The sequence below is a fragment of the Meriones unguiculatus genome, chromosome 8 (assembly GCF_030254825.1).
Source record: "Meriones unguiculatus strain TT.TT164.6M chromosome 8, Bangor_MerUng_6.1, whole genome shotgun sequence".
Classification (NCBI taxonomy): domain Eukaryota; kingdom Metazoa; phylum Chordata; class Mammalia; order Rodentia; family Muridae; genus Meriones; species Meriones unguiculatus.
In genome coordinates, this window is record NC_083356.1 from 3,662,710 (window position 1) to 3,679,114 (window position 16,405).

At 59.3% G+C, this 16,405-nt stretch overlaps 2 protein-coding genes across 2 annotated transcripts; both read right to left on the bottom strand.

The window, feature by feature from the left end:
- Positions 1–2,706: 2,706 nt before the first annotated feature.
- On the bottom strand, positions 2,707–6,823 carry Aqp6 (aquaporin 6). Its single transcript, XM_021634915.2, has 4 exons — positions 6,095–6,823; positions 5,251–5,409; positions 4,958–5,038; positions 2,707–4,304 (listed from the first exon to the last, which is right to left on the bottom strand). The coding sequence occupies exons 1-4, from the start codon at positions 6,485–6,487 to the stop codon at positions 4,107–4,109; spliced, it is 831 nt and encodes a 276-aa protein (XP_021490590.1). The 5' UTR covers positions 6,488–6,823; the 3' UTR covers positions 2,707–4,106.
- A 5,465-nt stretch (positions 6,824–12,288) lies between these two features.
- On the bottom strand, positions 12,289–15,717 carry Aqp5 (aquaporin 5). The gene is made up of 4 exons (XM_021634980.2): positions 15,210–15,717; positions 14,063–14,227; positions 13,556–13,639; positions 12,289–12,931 (listed from the first exon to the last, which is right to left on the bottom strand). The coding sequence occupies exons 1-4, from the start codon at positions 15,570–15,572 to the stop codon at positions 12,740–12,742; spliced, it is 804 nt and encodes a 267-aa protein (XP_021490655.2). The 5' UTR covers positions 15,573–15,717; the 3' UTR covers positions 12,289–12,739.
- Positions 15,718–16,405: the final 688 nt, after the last annotated feature.

Below are 16,405 nucleotides of genomic sequence, written 5' to 3' on the forward strand. Positions count from 1 at the left end.
TGGAAGAACAGAACTCCTGTAGCTCTCCCAGCTGTCTCTTCCCTGCTGAGTTCTGGAGGAGGAAATGACTCTGTGACCCAAAAAGTTCAAGCTGACAATCTCCTGGGAAGCTGAGACAGGACGTGTCTCAAGTTCAAGGCCAGATAGGGTTACAGAGTAAGACCCTGTCTCAAACCAACCTCTGGCCCTCCAGTCCCCGTCTCCTGGGTGCTAAGGTTACAGACATATGCCACCGCGTCACATTTATGTGGTGCGGGACTTCAAACCCTGGGCTTTGCACACGAGGCAAGCGCTCAGCCTTCTTTCCTTCAGCTTCGACACAAGAATCTCGTAAGCCAAAGTGACTTCTGGAAAGCTAGTCTCTTCCCTCAGACCAGGGGACCAACCGTGTGCCAGAGCCTAGCCCACCTCTGTGCTTTCCTGCCTTGCAAAGCATGGTCCCAGATGAGGCCTGTCCTCCTTATACCTGAAGTGGTGGGTTAAAGACCAATGGGGAGTGGGGGGGAAGGGGCTTCCTGCCAGCCAATCGGAAGTAACTGCCTGGGCTCTGGGCTCACATCATCTGCTCCTGCTAAGACAATCATGAACATAAAAGGCTAATTGTATTAATCACCAAGGCACCCATCCCGCGTGCCCCTCCCCTTCGAGAGAATTATGAATTGCCACTGCAGATGGCTCGGCTGATTGAAAGCGGTACTCAGCGGGAAGAAGGGCCAGATCAGATTACACACCATTAATTAAAAACTTCCCCTGACAAATGAGAGACAGGGGCTGCACACTGACGGCCTGCCTGGTGGGCCTCTGTCCTTCCCAGACCTTTTGTCCCTAGCCAGCCCTAGGGACTGTGGCGGTGAGGCCTACTTCTCCAGCTGGAGCGGCCGAGATCTGGAGCGCCGAAGGCCAGCTCTTCCCTCACCAGATGGCCTATGTCCTAGCAGAGTCTGCAAAGGAGACTGTGACCTTTGCTCACTTATTCTGGCTCTTTAGCCATAACCTGATTCCGGTTCCTCATTTCTCGGTAAGACCCTCCCTTGCTCCAGACCCTCTCTGCAGAAGGGCTGCTGAAGGACTGTCCATGAAAATGGTTCCCAGCTCTCCGGCAAGCCACCCCCTTGCTCTTTTTGGTCATTTTGGTGATCTCTGTGACCACCCTGGCCAGCAGCATAACCACCTGTGGGAGGCAGGAAGGCAGTTCTGTTCCACAGGACATAGGAGCTGGTGTTGGCTCATACTACAGGAGTCTGACACACTCCATAAAGATGGGCTCTGAAGACTAACAAGTTTGTGATAGGATCTGGGGGAAGATCCGGTGTGGTCTGGCCCGCTGCACAGAGAGTTCAAAATAGTTCAAAGGTCACGAGGCTGTTATCCATTTCCACTCCCAGGCTCCTGGCCGATAGCAGGTTATACATCCCTCCTTTTCTTCTTCTTCTTTTTGGTCTTTCGATTTTCGAGACAGGGTTTCTCTGTGTAGCCCTGGCTACTCTGGATACCAGGCTGGCCTTGAACTCAGAGGGCTGCCTGCCTCTGCCTCCTCAGTGCTGGGATTAGAGCCACCACCTGGCTGCATCCACCTCTTTGAAGGAACAAGCCTGTGTGTTTAGCAGTCCTGGTTCCCCTGGGGCTTATCTGTGAGCACAAGGACTTTCCTGCTTCGCACAGGAAATTCTTGGATTGCCAATGCTGCTTGGTGGGGGAGGGGCGGGCACGCTGGCTACCACTCTCTTCCCAGCCCTTCATGGAAGCAGAAGCCTCTCAGCTGCTGTCATTTTGGCTCATTCGGAGCCTCAAGTTCTGAATTTTCCTCTTCTTGATCAGTTCCTGCCTCCTCTCCCTCCCCAGCCACCCAGCCTCAGTCAGTCAATTCATCAAACCTGTATTGAGCACCCAGGGTGTGCTTGGCTCTGGGGGCACAGACATAATTTGTCAAGAGGCTTAAGAGCCTGCTGCAGAATCTCCTGCCATGAGCCCCTAGCCCCTGCCTCCTCCTTCCCCGGCTGCAGCATGGTGAGACCCATGGAGCTCTATTTCAGAAAGTTCTTATCTGGAGCTAGTGAGACCTTAGGGCTCTAGGCAATGGATTCCAGTGACCTTTGGCAAGTCAGTCATGTCCTCTGTTCACACACTTGTACACAGATGGACACACACACACACAAGCATGCGCACATGGCTGTCCCTGCTTATTAAAGGGCACAAGAAGCAAGAAGTCTCTCAGCTTGGAGAGGCTCGGCTAGCACTCAGCCTTAGTGATACCACTGAATGCGGAACACAGGTGCTGGGCCACGGCCACCGGCCACTGCTGCGGTCGCAGGTTGAGTCCATCAGCCTACCCTTGAAAGACTTGGGCAGCCCCCCCCCCCCCGCCTTCCTGGCCCCCTGGAGGATGTGGAAAGAACTCATCACTCGTCTCTTTTTTTTAATGGATTTGGCTGCTGCATCTCAGGGTGCCATGGTGATGGATGCCATAGAGATGAGAACTGACTTGAGTTGGCTTATCTCCTCATTCCAGGGTCCCTCCCAGAGCCCCACCCCCACAAAGCTCCCAGGTCAGTAGAGCTCAGAGAGAAGGAGGAAGGGTTCTGGGTAAGCTGACCCAGTGAGAGACAGCAGAACCTGCTTTCGCTCCCTTCCCTCTCAACCCTTTCCCCTCCCCCCTTCCTATTACCAACAGCAATTGTATTCAAACCCAATAATTACAATAACCGCAACAATAATCATCATTTATTGGAGTCGTTCTACCAGCATTTAACTTCCCAAAGCATTTTCTAACTCATTGTTGCCACAGCGCTCCCAGTGGGAGGAGTGTGCCCATTTTACATCAGATAAGATGAAATCCAGACAGGGTCCCAACACCCCCTTCTCCTCCTCCCCCCTCCCCCGCCAACCTTCTGTCCTAGGCAGAGTAGTAAGGCAGCCTTCAACATTTAGCAAAAACAAATCAACTCCCAGGGCCTTTCAGAGGCACTGAACATCTACTCTCCATTTTCTGGGCCATCCCGTGGTCTGGCATCTAACAGGACTAAACAGCTTCTCTGGGACCCAGAATGCTGAGATCAGACTTCAGGGGCTTCCGGCCCAGGACACAGGCTGAGTACAGCAGGTGGAGGCTTCGGGTGACTAGCCTGGGGCAGGGCCATCTGGCCAGGTCTACCTTCCTAACCCTTAGAAGGTTCCTCTGTGTCAGCTTGTCAGGGAGGGACTTTCCTGAGCATTCAGGAGGTAGGAATGAAGCCCCTTTGGAAGAGCCGTCTCTGTCCTTGGGAACCCCGGTCTGACAGAGCCCCAACCACACCTAGATGAGGGAAACCCTGCGAGATGCTCAGACTGCCCCAGGACCAGTGTTTCCCTCTCCTCATTGGGAAAGTTTGGGGTTCTGAAGTTTCCTTGTCAGAGTCCAAGCACAATGGCTATTTGGGCACCAATTCCCCTTTCCCCAAGACGGGGCTCCAGAGGCCCGGGACGCCCACTGGACTCCTGCTGTGTGTCTGCCTACTTTTACTCCTACTTTTAAAAAGTGGAAACAGGTTATGAATCTAGAAACAGAACCACGAGAGGGAGAAGAAGGTGCTGTGGGGAGGAGGGCTGGGGGAGGTTGCTGGGGAAGTAGGAAGAGGGCAATAGAATACATATGACGTGAAGCAGAAGTGGAGGACCCACAGGGAGGAGGGGAGGAGCTAAACATGTCCCATAGGCAAGGGAGGGGAGCCAGGGAGAAGATGGACAAAAGCAAAGAATGAAAAGGACCCACGAAGCACATTGCTTTGTGTGTAAAAATTCAAACGCTGAAAGAAAGAAAAAGGAAAACACCATAAGCCTGGATTTTTTCTGTGTACGGATGCAGAAGCCAGTCATGGTGGAGCGCCTATGTCCCAGCTATCCCAAAGGGGGAGATTGTGACTATGAGGTCAGCCTGCTCCATGGATCTCAAGAGAGGAAAAAAGAAAAAAAAAAAAAAAAAAAAAAAAAAGAACCAAGTGTTCCATCAGGGATAGAGATCGGTACCCACTGTTAGAACACGTGACCAGGCCTCCTGATCCCCCCACACACCAGGGACGCCTCACACAAGGCCTGCTGCCCTGGAAGCCCGAGGGGCCAGGAGCTGTGTGTCACACGCTCACTTCTGTGTCCTCTGAGTTCGTCTGGGATTCTTTCTTCTGTGGCTCCACACCTACCACTTTCTCCACCTTTGTGGTGCCCACGAGGATGGCCAGTCGCTGCGATACGGTCTTGGTGTCAGGGAACAGGATGAAGTTGTAGATAAGCGAAGCCAGGACGGCCCCTGTGAGGGGTCCCACCCAGAAGATCTGAGGAGACAGACTAGGTGTGAGCTCTCAGCAGCACATGGGGGTTCGGAACCCTTCCTGTTCCCTGCCCCCAACCTGGCCCCAGGGATTCACAAATGCCTACAGGGCAGGAGCCTGGGCGCTGTGAGGAAGGGCGAGGAACCTCCCCTTCCTTGCAGGGGCGCCTGGAGGGTGCGGGCAGAGCCGGGGCTCCAGTCTGCTCACCCACTCCTGCCTCTCTCCTCTCACCTCTCCTGTTTTAGCTCTGACTATTGCTGTTTCTGTCTCTGCCTCTGTGTGGTCTATTTCTGTTTGTCTTTTTCTTTATTCAAGTTTGAAAATTGGTCCAGCTGGAGAAAGTGAAGATGGAAACAGCCGGAACCTGAAGCCTGGGCCAAGGCTGCAGCTCCTGCCCTGGTCCATTTGGGTGCCTGGGTTCTGCAGGATGTTGGAGCTGAGACGAGCTGGCAGGCACTGGGAGCTCACCTTGGCTTTTTGAAAGTGGGGAAATCTGCCCTCCTGGGTGGCCTGACTAGCCTGGGGGCAGGAAGTGGTTTATCTAACTCTGCTTGGATTCCTGACGGGGAAAACCTGATATCTCTATCCCTCTGCTAGGTCCCCCACAACCCCAGGCCATCCCCACAACCCCAGGCTATACCCGTGGGGGTCCTCACCCAGTGGACTGCGAACTTGCCAACAATGACGGCAGGACCAAAGGAGCGAGCTGGGTTCATTGAGCAGCCGGTGAAGTAGATCTGGGGAGGAAGTGGGCGGGGGGAGTATGAGGAGGTTTGAAGCAGTCTGGAGAAGGACATTCCCCTCTGCTCTAGCTCAGACACTCCCCTGTATTCCAGGGCACGCCCTCAGTCATGGGGCACGAGGGCCCCGGGGAGAGACACTTCCTGACCTTTGGGGTGCTGCAGCTTCCCCCGGGGATGGCGCCAGCATGTCCTGCTTTGTCCCTTACCCCAATGAGGTGGCCCAGTGCCACAGACGTCCCGATCATGGCGGCTGGGGACCCCAAGGTCTGCCGACTGTCCGTGGAGGCGAAGACACAGAGCACGAGCTGCAGCGTCAGGACCAGCTCCACGGCCACTGCCTGGCCGATTGAGGTGCTGTTGTGAACCTTGGCAGAGAGGGTTACACAGGAGTGGCCACGGACTCCGAGCACGGGATGGCGAGGCTCCCGGGCCTCGTCTCCTCGGGTATGAAGGGTCAGAAGCTCAGGAGGTCTGTGCGGCCAGCTCACGTCACACGCAGAAGGCTGCTCCCCGTGGAAGCCCCTGGCCCCTCCCCCGCCCCCCTACACACTGAGGCCTGCCATCCAGGGCTTGACACCAAGGTAAAGGAATGACAAAGCGTGAGGGTAGAATTCGGGAGGCCCGTGGGAGGGGGTAGAGGCAGGTGGAGCAAAGATGATGGAGGGGAGTGAAGCAGGCCCTAGGACACTGGGAAAATGGCAGGGCAGGCCACGCCCAGTAAAACCGGAGCACATAGGGCCCTCTGCCCCAACCCGGCCCCACTCGGCCTCGCCAACCCTTAGCTGCCCGGTCCTTCTGATCCCCCCCGCCACATACACAACACACACTTTGTAAAGCCTTTTCCTGCCCCAAGTGTTCATTATACCATGTTTCCACTTCTGCCCGGCCTAGGCAAATGCTGAAGGCCACTCCTCTGGGGCCCTGCACCTGCGTGGCCTCATGGATTCCCCCTCCCTGCCACCTCTCCTCCTGTCTGGCCTCCCACCCCGACCACCTGACTCTCTCAGGTGCCCTGTGGCCTGCCGCATGCCCGAGCCCCTTTGTACCTACCACGTTGACCCCCAGGGTCTCTCGGACACCTCCCGGAGTCACCCCGTAGAGGAGAGCTGCGCCAACGGTGGCCCCTGCCAGCTGAGCAGCTATGTAGGCCACGGCTCGGGGCAGAGAGATGTAGGAGCCCACGAGGTAGGCCAGGGTCACGGCAGGATTGGCATGGGCACCGCTGGTCTTCCAGGAGATCTGCACGGCCGTGGCCGTGGCCAGGTTGAAGGTGATGGCAATCTGCAGCACAGACGGGAGCGCCACAGGCCAGGGCAGGACGGAGCCCACACCAAAGAACACGTACAGCCCCGTGGCCAGGAACTCGGCAAACAGAGCCTTGCTGATGGCCGTCCAGAGCCTGCCGGCCAGCAGCTTCACCCTGCTGCACAGCACTGCCTCCATGTCTCCCTCTCCTTCAGGTCTGCACCTTCTCTGCTGTCCCCCCTTTCTGTGGTGGCTCAGGAGCCCAGCTAGGGCGCCCCCAGCACCCTGCTGTCCCTAGGAGCAAGCTGCTCAGACTGGTGGGGAGCCCGCTGCTGGGATTATGGGTGTCTGGGGGTGGGAGGGTGCTCACGTGCCTGCTCCAGTTTGGGCTCACCTGACAGGAGGGGCCCAGACCGGTCAGGGGGCAGCGCTGGGCACTGAGCTGGAGCCTCCCGGGACAGCCAAGCACTGTCCACTGAGAGCTGGACACTCGCCAGGTCCCTAATGTCAGCCTAGAGACAGCAAGATCGCTGAGAACCCCAAGCCCAAGCCTGCTGCGGGGTGTTGTGACCTAAATGCCTGGCCTGAAGAGGTGGAGTGTATTCCATACCCCCCCAGCCTAGGTGGGAAATTAAGTTCTTTCCACCTTTCCCACCTAAAACGTCACTGCCGGGTCTCAGGTGTCAGCTTTCCTGAGGACCACCTGGTCCTGGCTGTGTGGAAGGGGACTCGAAGCTGGGCTTGGCCACATAGTCACTCAAACTGTGCCAGCTGCAGCATGAGGTCCTGAAAAGAAGTCCTGACCTATCCGCCAGTGGGCATTTCCCTAGACTCTTCCTCAGTTCCAGCCTCTGGACCTTCTCTCACCCCCTTCACAGCCCTGGCTCTCCATCTGTCTACCTCTCGGGAACCCCCTCCCCTCATTCCTGTGATTTATTAAATCAGATGGCTTATCTACCTTTGTGGCTATGTTCGTCCTAAACCGTCACCTGTGCCTAGACTTTATCCCACTGTCCCCTAGCAATAGGAGGAGGCGTTTTCTCAAGGGGTGTTCCCTCTGTGAAGCTGTCCAAACAATACCCACGCCCCACCCTGCCCTGCCTGCCCACGGATGCCCACCATGCCCCCTCTGTCCACAGGCTCCTCAGAGTCTGCCTCAACCTTCCCTTCCTCCCACTCCTCTTTTCTCCAGCTGGTGGCCCCTAGGAAGTGTCCTTGACTCCTTACCCCAGGAAATGCATCTAGCCCTGCTGGTTCTGAATCCTGCGGGCATCGGGGCTGCACCATCCTCCTGCCACCCGCAGCCATCAGCCAGCCTGTGCCCTCACTTTGCTCTGGTCAGTTCTCCACACTGCAGTCTGAATGACATTTCAAAAATGTACTGCCGGAGCCTCTGCTAGGCTGTGCTCTTTGGAGCTGCAGGCCCAAAGGACAAGGTCCTCTGGGGTCCCTTTCGTCCAGCCTCCCTTGGTGTCCCGGGATGAGCACGCTGCCATCTCCAGACCCTCCTTCCTCTTCTTGGAGAGTCCTCACTGCTCTCTGTGTCTGGGCACCTCCTAACCCACCCCTGAGGACAGCGTCCAGTGTCACCTACTTCTGTCCTGGATACGGACATCTCTGTTGTCAGCATAGCCAGGCATTCCCACAGGCGAGTATCACCGTATCGCCATGGCGTTAATGTGTCTCCCCTCCAGCTGGTGAGCCCTCGGGGAAGGAACCACATTCTGTTCACCCCACAGCCAGCGTCTTTCATGGGGATGGGCTACGCTAGGTACTCAATAGTGGCAGCGGTGGCTGTCCTGGTGGCTGCGGTCAGCCTGCCGACCCGTGGCCTCCCTCCCGCCCCTCGGGCTCTACCCTCCCTTGTCCCAGTCAAATCCCTTCCCTCCCCCGCTCTGTTCTTCCAGCTGTCCTGGCTTTCCCTTTCTCTCCTCAAGGAACCCGCTTTCTCACTGGGCACAGCACACTCTTGCCAAGGCCCGCCTCTGGTCCCCATCCTCTCCGGTGCTCCCCTCTCATTCTCATCCACACCTCGCTGCCTGCTCTGCGTTGCCAGGCTGGTGGGACGGGGTACCGTGCGGGCACAGCCATCATGGGAGGCCTGTGTCTCGTCGGAGCCTCTCATTCCCACCTCCCCCAGCTCCTTACCTCCGTGGCACAGCCGGATGATGAGGATTGTTGGAAAGGCCAGCCTGGAGTCGGTTCTGGTCTCTTATATGCTAGACAGCACACCCTTGACCCCTGGGCTGACCATGCCAGGCCAGGCATGCCGTGCTCCCCCTGGCCTCATCAGGAACCAAAGCCCTGCTAAGTGATCCTTCCGCTGGTCCACTGGCCCGGAAGGTTCTCTCCTTCTTTGTTTTTTCAAGACAGGGTTTCTCTGTGTAGCCCTGGCTCTTCGTGAATTCACTCTGTAGACCAGGCTGGCCTTGAACTTTTGCCTTTACCTCCCGAGTGCTGGGATTAAAGGTGTGTGCCACCACCACCCGGCCACTCTCTCCCATTCTTAGAAATTATTATTATTATTTTACATTCTCATTTTATTGTGTGTATGACTATGTGCATGTAACAGCATTCAGAGGACAGCTTTCAAGAGCCCATTCTTTCCTACCACATAGGTCCTAGGCCTTGAACTCAGGCCATCAGGCTGGGCACAGATGTCTTTCTCACGGAGCTGCCCCCTGTCTATCTCTCCCATTCTTCAGCCCTCCCCTCTCTGCACTAGCTCCTCCACCCCTATGTCTTCCTGGAACTGGGGATCCCCCCATCCTACCCAGAAAGCCAGGCCACCTGCAAGGAGGAATTGCTTCCTCCTGCATCCCCCTCCCCCATGTTCTGTCTTTTTCACAACATCCAGTGTCCTTTAATGAGCTTCTGAGCCCTCTCCTGGGTTGGGCCTGGTAGGATGGGCTTTACCAGCCCCCGTATCTGACCTAGCCTGGCTTGGGACGAGTACTAACAGCAGCGGTGCCTGCACGGAGAGCTTTGGGTAAGGGGAGCAGGAGCCTTGGCTGTGCCTACGTGTCCATTGCTCCTCACCAACCTCTTGGCTTCTGGGATCTCAGCACCCTGCTTGTAATCGGCTGTGTCCCCACGTGCCAGGGAGAAGTGCCTGCAGACACCTCAGAAGTGTCTCTAGTCAGAAAGGCTGTTAGATGGCACTCACTGGCCTCCAGGACATGGCGGCAGTGGATTAGCTGGAGTGAGAAGGGTCTTGACCTCTCTGGCAGGTTGGGACCAAGGCTACCTGCGGCCCTGCTCCAGTTTTGGAAGCCAAAGGGCACTAAGTGCGCTGAGGGTTTCATTCCCAAGATCATGGAGGACAGAGCCTCTTTGGCAGGATCTGCTCAGCCTGGGACAAGGTCTTTCAGCCCCCGAGGGCAGGCAGGCATTGCCCGGTTCCTGTTTTTCCTGCCCCAACCAGCACCGTCCTGGGCCTGGACAGCTTTGAGCTCACTCATGCTCAGAAGTCTTTTGACCTGGGCCCCACAGCTGGAAGCCTGCTGCTCTTTCTAGAAGTGTTCTCCACTGAAGCCTTCTCAGCCCTGAGGAGGCAAGGCCAGCAAGACACAACAGCCTAACCGGAAGGAAGGGGTTCGAGACACTTTCTGTGCCACCCCCACCCCCAGACTCCAACGGAACACTGGCAGGCAGCCAGGTCGAGGAGATGGGCTTGTTCACCCTTGACCGGGGAGGGGGACAGGACCTACGATGAGATCCTCCCCCACATCCTTCCTCCTGCCCATCCACCCTGCCCACCACTGTCCGAGTTCAGCTCTACCCTGTCTCCTCCATCACAGCACCTCGTCTTCCCCCTACCCCCGATGGAGACTGGCAGCTTCTGGAGGGAGGAACAGGTGGCGGACGGGGGACAGTCTTCAAATGAAGGACCCCGGCTCTTCTCGAATTCCGTCTTCTGGCAGAGGAGTGTGTCAGGGGGCTGACAGGGCGTGTGTGTGCCTTGACGGGCGTGGTGGCCCGGGGCGGGGGGGGGGGGGCGCGGCAACGCCGAGGCTCCGCACCTCTGGAATGAGCGCGTCCACGCCGGGAGAGGGGGACACACAGGGGAGATATAACCCCTTTAAGCATAGCTAACAGCCACTGCCAGGGCTGGGAGCCCCAGAGGTGTGCAGGATTAGAGTGTGCTGGCATGGGTCTTTGTCAGGCCATGGACCATCACTTGCAGGTCCACAGTGCCCCCTGCTGGCCAAATGGCCCAACCACAGCAACCAGTCCAAAGCTCTTGTGGCGTCCTCACCCGATGCCAGGGAAGATGCCGCCTGCAGGAAGCTGCAGACCTGTGTGTAAATCCCTGTGGCTAGATGTTCCACCCGTGCTGAAACTGTGCCCCTCGCAGGGCCCCTGTGCATCCTGTCACACACCCCTTGGGGTCCCTTTGAGAGAGGGGTGTAAATCTGGAAGCAGGAGTGAGGCTGTTCTCTTGTGAATCTCCTCCTGGCCAGTGAGGTGTGTGGGCTAGTGAGGGGCTGCTCCCCGGTGGCCTCAGGGACCTAAGCCTGAGACACCTTTTGTGCTCTTGATTCTGCCTGGCCAGAGCGCAGTGCCTGACAAGTGGCGACTATGTATTTGCTGGGCAAGTCTGCCCCCTGCTGGCCAGAGCTGGCACCGGCGGGACAGGTGTCCTCCCCTCTCTCTGCTTGGTGTTGAGTGGAAACGCCTGTGGGTGGGGCAGGTAGGCGTGGGTCCAGCAGTCTTCACTGCCCTCTGACCCCCGCTGTTCCGGAGGAGGCCTGGATGGCCTGGCCCCGGTCTGGGTCTGTAGCTTCTTCCCGACGCTCTTCTGAGGCAAAGCTGAGGAGTGAGGGAGAGCCTGGCAGCAGCTACAGAGCAGAGCTCCCGGCTCACCTCTCAGAGGTGCTGTCCTTCCTGGTGTCTAACCCTCAGTCGTGATCACATTCTCTCCTCAGGGCAACTGTATGGCGGCTAAATACATCCCAACTGAAGGATTCACCACTGCAGTTGCAGCAAGACTCGGACGTGGGGCCTGGCGATGGTGGTGCAGCCTTCAGTCTCTCAGCACTTGGGAGGCAGAAGCAGGCAGACCTGAGTTCGAGGCCAGCCCGATCTACAGAGCACGTTGCAGCACAGCTGGGGCTACACAGAGAACCCTTGTGTCGAAAAACCAGAAAAGTAAAACATCATAATAATAAAAATGAAATAAAATAAATTGGATGCCAGTGGCCAGTTTCCACTCTGGACTCCTTAACCACGCCTCTGGGCTGGGTCCTGAGCTGCTCGTGTCTTTACCCTGTTCCTCACGGAGAAGCAGTGGGTACCAGCACCTCTCCCCTTCAGCTCATCTGGTTCCTCATTCCCCGGTGAGGAGAAAGGGTGTGACCCATTTTACAGGTTAGCAGTGGAGGCTCAGAAGTTTCCTGAGTGTCGTGGGCGACTGGACAAGCAAGGCAAGGACAGGACAGGAGGGGAGGAGGGTGTGACGGGTGTGACGAGGGGCATCACAAGGGCAGAGGAGAGAAGGCCTGGGGAGGCGGAGCTGGGTGAGCGGATGAACGGCGCTGTACCCTCAGCACAGGCTCCCAACACAGCTTGGGAGACCCAGAGGGCTAGCTCCAGGCGAGGACTCTCGGGACTGAACCTGGCCGTCATCCCTTTGGAATCTCAAGGGGCTGTGGCTGATCCACTCCCCACCCTGCCCACACTCGCAGGCCCTCCTCACGTGGCAGGGACTTGACCTCGCTGAGGGGATGGGGGACACGTGACTTGGATCTAGACCTTCTTCTTGGCCCTCAGCCCTCTCCTGGTCCCCTCTGTTTCTGCATTTGGTCTCCCCCTCACCCCACCGCAGCTCTCTGGTCCTCTCAGCCTCCTCTAGCCTCAGTTTCCCTTTCTTTTCAGAGGACTTGCCTCGTGGCCTTTTTAGTACCCTCTTGTGCACATGTGTGAGGGTGGGCATTACAAAGGGGGGTCCCTGATAGGCCGCTGTCCCAAGAGGCTTCTGGAGGGAGACAAAGGCGGAATATGAAGATGGGTGGTTTATTGGGGAACACCCAGTGCAAATACCAGCAGCGCCCCCCACCCCCACCCCTTCGCCAGAAATAGATAAGATGGCATACACTGAATCATCTCTCTGCTGAGGAGCTCAGGGAAATGTTCCCCTGCCCACCGGGGGGCTGGCTTTGGCACTTGAGAGGTTGGCTGGGTGAGATAGGCCGCCTCCCCTGATGTGGTCCCGGGCAGCCTGAGGCTGGCACTGCGTTCACAGTCTCTGAAGTCTGGCCTGCAGCAGATATTCCGCCTAATCCCAAAGAGGCCCCGGCCTACCCCCGAGTGTCCTCTCACGGGCTTCTGCTCCCATTCCTATCTGCAGCACGGGGGTCCGGCGCCTCTTCCCCAGCCGAGAGGACCGTTTTGTGGAGGTCTGTCTCTCTTCGCCGTCTGCGCCGAGGGGCCGGCCCCTGCCGGAGCCGGTCAGTGCGCTGTCAGCTCTATGGTCTTTTTCCGCTCCTTACGATGATGCTCTTCCCAGTCCTCCTCCTCCGGCTCATACGTGCCTTTGACGACAGCTACTCGGTCACTGAGGCTCAGGGAGGAGGGGAAGAGCAAGTAGAAATAGAGGATGGCAGCCAGGATGGCCCCAACGATGGGCCCTACCCAGAAGACCTGTGAAGACAGGGTTGGGGTGAGCCCAGGTCCTGGGAACAAGTCATCCTCCCCAGAACACAGACCCGCGGGCCCGAGAGGAGGCGGACGTGAAGGTCTGCAGAGGGAAGGAGAACTTTCCACCGTGAGGGACACTGCCAGCCAGTGCTGAATGACAAGGCTGTGGATTGCAGACACACAGAGCCTCTGAGGAGGAGGCAGAGCCGAGGAGAGACAGCTTCCCAGCCCCACCCGAAAGAGAGGCCAGTGGGCACCCTGAGGAGACAGAGCCTCGGACACACGCGTCCAGGGTGCAGAGCCGGGCTGCCCCTCTCTTTGGAGCTCCGAGCCCGGCTGGCGTATGGAGACACTGTCCGAGGACACAGTTCCAGAAGAACACGCTCCCAGCGTCAGAGGACAGGGACACAGATGGACAGACAGAATCCTCACAGAGGACCACAGATCCCCACTGCAGTTCAGCAGAGGCCGTGACCGGCCCACCCGCGTCCGGCTGTGCTCCAGCACCTGCTGCCCTCCCTTCTACAGCCAACCCCCACGTTCTGGGCCCACAACGTCCAGGAAGTCCAGTCACTTCCGGACCTTCAGTCCTGGGCACTATGTGTTCCCAGCCTTCCCCACACTCACCCAGTGGGAGGAGCTGAACCGGTCCATGACCACCGCGGGGCCGAAAGAGCGGGCTGGGTTCATGGAGCAGCCGGTGAAGTAGATCTGGGTAGATTGGGGGGAGGGGGTCACAGCAAGGAGGGTGCCGTCCCCCCCACCCCCAGAACTCTGGCTCTCTCAGGGTCGCACAGTGCAGGGACCAGCCGTGTCCCAGCTCCCAGGCTTCGTCCACACAGCCCAGCTGACCCCCAGGCTTCGCACTCCTAACCGGGACCTCTCAGCTTCGGCTTGGGCTGGAGTCTCTGTCCTCACCCGCCCTTCCACTTCCTCACATGGTTTCTCAGTTGAGAGAGGGTGTGTGTGTGTGTGTGTGTGTGTGTGTGTGCGTGTGCGCGTGTAAGGCTACAGCCTAGATGCCCCAAGACCAGGCCTTAAACTCTGCTGGGTCCCACCCATCCGGAGGTGGTGGTGTTTCAGGGCCCCACTGCTCATCTCCATGACTCCCTAGCTTTGATCAGCACTACTCACCCCCACAAGGTGGCCCAGGGTGACGGACAGGCCAATGGACAAGGCTGGGGAGCCCACCGGGCTGGTGCGCCGAGAGTCGGTGGAGGAGAAGACGCAGAGGGCCAGCTGGAAGGTCAGGATGAGCTCCACCACCATGGCCTTGCCCGGCGTCGTGCTGTTACTGAGCTGCAGGGGAGAGCTGGGTTAGGACCCCGCAACCTTCAGGCACTGTGACAGGGCCAGCCAGGAGAGGCTCTGGTCTTCAAGGACACCCAGAGCCTAAGCTCTCGCAAGCCAAGCCTGGAGCACAAGCCAGACAGGCCCTTCATTGGGGAATCTGTCCTTCAGTGTGTACAAGCCTGAAGGCCAGGCCTGTCGCCAGAGGCTAGGGTGTCAGCGAGTTTTCCTGGGCACCATCCTGTCAGCGGCTCTGCCCAATCCCCAGCCCCCATGAGCTGGCATTTACCCTCCCTCCTGTGGGCAGCTGCCCAGTTTGCCTACTGCAAACAGCCCCTGGCCTCCTATCCGAGCCTGACCACTGCTGGTGCCAACCCCAAACCCGTCTCTCCGGTGTGGCTGACTCACGGCTTGACAATGGCCGAGAAAATCCTCCTCTGTGTTTAATTAATGAACCCAGTTCACATGGGACAGGGGGCTGAATCTAGGGCTGCAAAAATGGGGAGACAGCAGGGGGCAGGAGCAGGGGCTATGAAAGGGGGGAGCCGGTATGGGGCTGGGGTCTTGTCACATCATAGCTTCTAGGTGTAACCCATGACCTTTGCTGTGCTATGACCACCTCCATGGACTGGCGAGTAAATTGGAAGCCGGGGATGTCAAGGTTACCCTAGACCGTGGTCACCAGCCACTGCCGTCTGACCGTCCATTAAAGCTACAGCACCCAGGGGCTGACAAGCACCCATAGGGGAGACTACGCACTGAAGGGATGTTGCGGCAGCCACGGGAGCGACAGGCCAAGCAGTGTGAGAGGAGGGGGAGGAGTGGGAAGAGAAGCTGCGACCCGGGGACACAGGTCGCCCGCCCCCCCACCCCAAAGTTGTGCACCAGCTTTTTGGCCTGTAGCCATTCTCAAGACGGAGGAGCACGGAGGGTCTGGTCTGAGACGTCCCCAGGGTCCTGCCCACCCTTCCACGGGGTGGCGGACACTCACCGAGTTGACGGCCAGGTTGCCCCGGGCATTGGTCGGTGCCAACCAGTACAGGATGCCCGCCCCAGCTATGGCGCCCACCAGCTGCGCCGCCACGTAGAAGAGCGCTCGGAGCAGCGAGATCTGGTTGCCCACTAAGAGGGCCAGAGTGATGGCCGGGTTGATGTGCCCGCCGCTCACGGGTCCCAGGGCTTGGGCCAGGGTGCCTATGGCCAGGCCGAAGGCAAGGGAAATCTGCAGGATGGAGGGCAGCGCCGAAGGCCACTTGAGGGCCGAGCCCAGGCCAAAGAAGACGAAGATGAGGGTGGCCAGGAACTCAGCGAACACAGCCTTGAGGAAGGCGACGGAGCACACCTCCTTCTTCATGGTAGCCTTGGGGGCCCGGCGGCAGCGGCAGCGTCGCGGGGCGGCCGTCGGGGCGGCGGCGGCGGCGTCTGTTTGTCTGCGGGGCCCCGCGGGCGGTGCGGCGCCCACTCGGTCGCAGGCGGCCTGGCACGGGCCGGGCGGGGGCGCGCTATATAGAGGGCGCGCGGCCCGCGGCGGGCAGAGCGCGGGGGGGCCCGGGGCGGCTCCCGTGCCCAGGGGCCAGCGCAGCACGCGGGGAGCGAGCCCGGCGGGCGCGCGCTCGGCACCCCCGGGCCCGCGCGCCCCCTGCCCCCCGCCCGCGCAGCGGCGGACCCGCCCGGGCCACGTGACCCACGCGGCGGTGTAGACGGGCCCCGCGGTCTGGGGCGCGCGCATGGCGCGCTCGGCACTGCTCCCGCGCCCTCCTGGCCGACGTGCGCGCCCGGGGCTCCGGTGCTGCGTGGCCCCGGGCTCGGGGAGCCCCTCTCCGGCCGACCTTCACGAGCGTCCCGGGGCGCCCGGCAGACTGCCCCTTTTCTCTTCCTCGGGCTTTGGGTCCAGCCGCTCCTTCTCCTCGCGCGATCGGAGCATCCTGACCCGGCCTCACCCACGGCCGGGCCAGAGTGATGCGATTCTCCGAGGACGGCGCCTCTTAGCTCCCTTCCGCCGCCCGTGGCGGGGGCGGGCCGGCCCTCGTGGGCCTCTCCCCGGGCCGGCCCGGCGGGAGCGGGGGCGTTGGGTAGGGAGCACGGTGCCAGCCTGCCCTGCGCCTGGCCATCCTCGACGCCGCGTGTGGCAGTGCTGGCTCTAGGTGGCAGGCTCGAGGTGGCGTTCTCCGGGCAGCCCCTGGGGAG

Excerpts from the sequence above, each read along its gene's own strand:
- Aqp6 (XM_021634915.2), bottom strand. The coding sequence starts at position 6,487 with ATGGAGGCAGTGCTGTGCAGCAGGGTGAAGCTGCTGGCCGGCAGGCTC. Across the intron at positions 5,039-5,250 it reads CACTGGGCCACCTCATTGGG|ATCTACTTCACCGGCTGCTC; the intron begins GTAAGGGACAAA and ends CTTCCTCCCCAG. Across the intron at positions 4,305-4,957 it reads GCAAGTTCGCAGTCCACTGG|ATCTTCTGGGTGGGACCCCT; the intron begins GTGAGGACCCCC and ends CTGTCTCCTCAG.
- Aqp5 (XM_021634980.2), bottom strand. The coding sequence starts at position 15,572 with ATGAAGAAGGAGGTGTGCTCCGTCGCCTTCCTCAAGGCTGTGTTCGCT. Across the intron at positions 13,640-14,062 it reads CCCTGGGCCACCTTGTGGGG|ATCTACTTCACCGGCTGCTC; the intron begins GTGAGTAGTGCT and ends CAATCTACCCAG. Across the intron at positions 12,932-13,555 it reads GGTTCAGCTCCTCCCACTGG|GTCTTCTGGGTAGGGCCCAT; the intron begins GTGAGTGTGGGG and ends CTGTCTTCACAG.